We start from the raw sequence: 5,061 nt of genomic DNA on the forward strand, positions 1-5,061 counted from the left end.
GGGCCGGGCGGCTCACCCATGGAGGCCAGGACGCTGCAGTCGCGCTTGTGGAAGTCGGCCCAGGCCTTGGTCTTGCAGTTTTTGCTGCAGGCCAGCATGCCGTAGCAGCGCGCGCAGGGCGCCAGGCGCACCCCCACCGACCGGCCGCACTGGTAGCAGAACTTGAAGAAGGGGATCCTGCAGGGGGCGCACGGCCGTGGGTGGGGCCCGCCCTCTGTGCGCCCCAGGCGCGGCAGGGAGCCCAAGGCAGGGGGGACAGATGCAGGGTCCACCCAGGTGACGCCTCCTTCACGGAGCCGAGCCTGGCCCACGTCCCACCCAGCGCCCGCCACCAGGTGTGGTGCTGTCCCCAAGCATGCCCTGCAACCCCCACCCACGGTGGGCAGGGCCAGCGGCACTCACAGCTCCTGCTCCTCGGGGTGCGGCACCTTCAACCCCGGGCTCCTGCGCTTCAGCCTGTGATAGGGGGTCAGCTCCACTGCACCCAGAGAGACCCGCGTTAGCTCCGGGTCCTCCTGCTGCTGCTGTGCCGTCCACAGGCCGAGGGCGCCCTGGGGTGCCGGCCTCCACCGCCCTCCCGCAGCGAGCCCGCCCTGGCACCACAGGGAGGCAGGTGGGACCCCAAACCCTCCGGGCCACAGCAGGTCGAGGGGGCAACGCAGGGCGGCAGGCAGTCCCGGGCCTGGAGCGAAGGGCTTCCCTTGGCCGCCCTGCTCCTGCACGCTCGCCCAGCCTCCTGCAGCGCCCGTCACCCCTCCCCTGCGCCTTGGACCAGCTCAGTGTCCCCTGCGCCACTGACCAACTCGGCATCCCCTGCGCCTTCGATCAGCTCGGAGTCCCCTGCACTGACCAGCTCGGTGTCTCCTGCGCCAGGCCACCAGGTGGCCACAGGCAACGCCAGTCTCTGTGGGGCAGGGGCTCCTGGCTGTGCTCTCGGGCAGCTGCGGGGAATGCGCGGTGGCCAGGGGACCGGACGGCAGCGGTCCCCACGACAACCGTGTCTCTCCACTTCCTCTCCTCAGACAGCACATCGCCCCCAGAAAGGCCACCTGACCTCTGCTTCCTCACCACCCCTCGGATCAGGAACCCCACCCTTCCCGCACCCAAAGTGCCCTGGGCCGCCACTCAGGCTGCTGGTGGCTCCAACAAGCGCCCTGGAGACCGCGTGCCACCAAGCAATGCTTCTGGGACAGGTGTCAGTAAAGAACTTAAAGTGACAGTACCACAGCCTCGCGAATCACTTCTTTAAACGGAAACGCACAAGCAAGAAGACGTTTCTATCTCAAAGGGCCGGGCTCTCCCTAACAGCGTTGCTGGGACAGGGCTCACCCTGCCTCCGGCTCACCTGTCATGGCCACAGCTCAGTGGGTTTAGAGCCTTCGCAGTGTATGACCATCCACGATCAATTTAGATCGTTGTCATCAGTCCAAAATGGAAGCCAGCCCCCGGCCCCTGCTCCCTGACACCTTGGCCCCTGGCCTCTGGCCTCTGGCCCCCGGACCCCCGGCCCCAGCCCTGGCAGCCACCAATCCCCTTGGTCTCTGAGGCTGTGCTTGCTCTGGACACCCACAGGAGCGACGTCGTGAACACGTGGTCTTTTGCGACTGGGTTCTTTCGTCCGGCGTTGCGTCTTCAAGGCCCATCGTGCTGCGGCGTGTGCCAGGGCTTGGCTCCTCCCACGAGCGACGCCGTCACGTCGCACAGGCGCCGCCCCCCGCTGCCCGCGCGTCCAGTGGTGGGTGCCTGGGCCCTGCGAACCACGCAGCTTGAACGCTCGCGTACCAGTGTCGTGTGCACTGTGCCTTCCTTCCCCGTGGGCACACACCCGGGAGCGGGGTTGCCGGCGACGCGGGGACCCTGCCGCTAACGTCTGAGGACCCGCCAGACTGCTTCCGCGGTGGCGGCACCGTCTGCGCACCCCCTCTCTGCAACCCCCAGCACTTGCTGAGTACAGCCGCCCCAGGGGGTGCCGGGGTATCTCCGCGTGGTCCATTTGCACATCCCTGAGGGCCAGTGACACGGAGCGTCTTCTTAGGGGCGTAATGGCCATTTATAGGTCTTTCTACAGAGAAACTTGAATAGATGTTGACGTAAATAAGGCCGACCCTGTCTCTGTGCCCGATTTCTCTTCCGTTCAAGTTGTCATGCTGTCGACTCTGCCCGACTTCGCCACGCCCGGCCGGCACTGCCAGCTGGCGCAGTGTGCCAGGTTCCCATCGGTGACGGCCACAATGGCACAGCCACTGAGACAGGGACCAAAGCCGGTGCTGGCGTCAATGCTGAGCCATCGCACGTCACAGGGCCACCACGAGGTGGGGCTCCTGGCTCCTACTACCCTCTCTGTCCCTGTGTCCTGTCAACCATAAACACCTTAGCTCTACCAAAAACATTTACCGCATGTACCGTAACGACTGTCCAGTACCAGAGGTGAGCCGGGCTGACCGTGGGGTTGCCTGCTCCCGCCCCATGCCTGGAAGTGACTTGCCCTACAAGAAACTCTCTTGTGTTCTAGGGCGCTGCCTGCCCCGTCTGTCAGTCTAAGATGCTTCCCGGTCCAGCGGTCCCTGCACCTCCACTGCCCCGTCCGGCGGATTTCTGCTCCCGTTCCTCATCCAGTTTTTAATTCGGTTATTTGTCTTTTCTGTCACATTGTCCCCGTCTATTCCACATGCAAGTTCTTTATGAGATATCTGCTTTACGAAGGGATTCTCCCCGAGGTGGTGTTTTCGTTTCCACGACAGTGTGCTTTGAAGCAAAAAAGGTTTTCATCTCAATGATGTCGGGTTTATCTGTTTGTTCTTTCATGCTATTTGTGCTTTGGGTGTCACACGCAGGACGCCAACGCCAAGTCCACGCACGTGAGGATTTACCCTGTGCTTTCTTCTGAGAGTTTTAGAGCTGAAGCTTGTACACTCAAGTCTTCAATCCAAATTGAATTAATTTTCGTACATGGCATGAGGGTCAAATTTCATTCTTTTGTGTCTGGATAACCAGCTGTCCCAGCGCCGTTTGTTGGAAAGACCGGTCTTACCCGTTAAAAAGCCCGGCACCCTTACGGAAAGTCAGCTGACACACAGCTGGCTGCGCCCCTGGGCTCCGGTTCCATCCAGCCCGCGCGTCTGCTCCGCACCAGCGCCACGCGGCCTCGATTCCTGCCGTTTCGCGGTGAGTTTGAAATTGGGATGTGTGAGTTGTCGTTTCGGGATCGTTTTGGGTGCTCTGGGCCCCTTGCGGTTCCATATGAGTTTTAGAATCAGCGTCTCAATTTGTACCAAGAAGTCGGCCGGGATTCTGACGAGGCGACGGCTTTCCGGGGGCCGAGCCCCCCTTTCATTCTTCCCCAATGCTCTGCAGTTTCCAGAGTATAAGCTTCGTACTGCTTCGGTTCAGTGTATGCAGAAGAATTTCATTTTTATTGAGACTATTGTCAGTGGGATTGTTTTTTAAATTTCATCTTTGGTTTATTCATTGCCATTGTTTAGAAACACTGACGATTTTTGTATATTGATCTTCTACCCTACAACCTGACTGAGGGTACTTATTAGTTTTAACAATGGAATAAATAGTTTTATATTTGGATCAGTATTTTAATATTCATACATTCAGCTTAATAATTTAATATTAGTTTTAGTTTTAAAAACGGATTCCTAGGGTTTCCAGTCTGTGAGATATTTGCAAATAGAGACAGTTTACCTTTCCCCTCCCAGTGCGAGCGCGCTCTGTCCCTTTCTCGCCCCCGTACGCTGGCGAACATCGCCGCTCGACGTGACACGGAGCCGGTGAGAGGCGTTGGCATCTCCCGCCTGAGCTTGGGGAGGAAGCGCCCGCCTTTCACGTGACCAGTCCGATGCTGGCTGTGCGGTTTCGGGGTTAGGAAGGTGCCTTCTATTCTGTGGTCATTGTCCAGTCTGGTACCTGGCCCACCCGGTGACACAGGTGCAAAGGCCACCATCCTGGGCATGTGACTCAGTCCTTTCTGGGGACGCTGACCAGTGCCACCAAGGGGCTGGTCCCTGGGCCCCCGCAGGTGCCATCCCACCTGGCTCCCTCGCCCTCCAGGCCAGCCGCCCAAGGTGGGGCCCCAGTGGTTTTCAGCGAGTCCATCCCTCTAGCAAGCTGACAAGGTGTCACCACAACTGAGCAATGGACGCCCCATGGGCGGATGTGTTCTGGATCCTTCTCCGCATCCAGGGCCTTCTCCTGCGACCAGGGACCCTGCGGCCCTTCCCTCCAGGCTCCTCTCAAAACTCCCTGTGCTCAGACTGGCTCTGCCATGTGTCGACTGTGGCCAGACCACATCAGGCCTCATGCCAGGATGACCCAGGGCTTCATCTCCCAGACCAGCCTGCACCGGGCGTGGGTCACCGTATCAGCCCCGGGACACGGCCCACCAAGCAAAGCGCCACGCAGATTCCTCTCCCTCCTCCCCCAGTGCCGGCCAGTCCACCCGAGAACCACAGGCACCAGACCTGCAGTGTCCTGAGGTCACGTTTGTCTGCTGCGGAGCAGAGGGGCCTGACCCTGCCATCAGAGGGAGAGGCCCCATCCTGGGGCTGGGGTGGCCCTGCTCCCAGGCCATCGAGGGACAAGGACGCCCTGCTGCCCACAAGAGGCCCCCCACAGCAGCCTGGAGCAGCTCAGCCTGTACCTCACCACTCCTAGGAGTCCTGCCCCTCCCCCACGGCGGCCGGGCAGGCCTTCCTGGCACTGGACGAACATGAGCTCCCAGACGCACTGCCCACTGTGGCCTGGGCCTCTCCCCCCGGCCTGCGCCTCCACTTCTCTTTCCAGGCTCATCTCCCCGCCCTGGGACCCCAGCCTCAATCTCTCTCGCACAACCTCCTGGAGGGCTAGGTGGCCTGCCTGGTCAGCAGCAGCAGGAGTGGTCCCTCTACTGTCCTGCCCAGGCCAGCCCCTCGCAGCCCACGGCGCTCAGACTACCAGGGGACATGAGGTGGACATTGGCTTTGTGTCCTAATAGGCCTAACTCCCCACTGCTCTGAGCCACCCAGGATGGCCCCGCCCACGGCCCCGCCCCTTTCCCGAGGCCCCGCCCCCGGC

General features: G+C 61.1%; 1 protein-coding gene across 1 annotated transcript in view; it reads right to left on the bottom strand.

The window, feature by feature from the left end:
- The window catches only part of ANKMY1 (ankyrin repeat and MYND domain containing 1), a 38,494-nt gene that overhangs the window by 7,052 nt on the left and 26,381 nt on the right, over positions 1–5,061 (bottom strand). Inside the window, exons 16-17 of the mRNA XM_015587828.2 lie at positions 403–480; positions 17–177 (exon numbers count right to left, since the gene is read on the bottom strand). Of these exons, the coding sequence (XP_015443314.1) occupies positions 17–177; positions 403–480 (239 nt within the window). The remainder of the gene's footprint in view (positions 1–16; positions 178–402; positions 481–5,061) is intronic.

The sequence above is a fragment of the Pteropus alecto genome, unplaced genomic scaffold (assembly GCF_000325575.1).
Source record: "Pteropus alecto unplaced genomic scaffold, ASM32557v1 scaffold143, whole genome shotgun sequence".
Taxonomy (NCBI): Eukaryota; Metazoa; Chordata; class Mammalia; order Chiroptera; family Pteropodidae; genus Pteropus; species Pteropus alecto.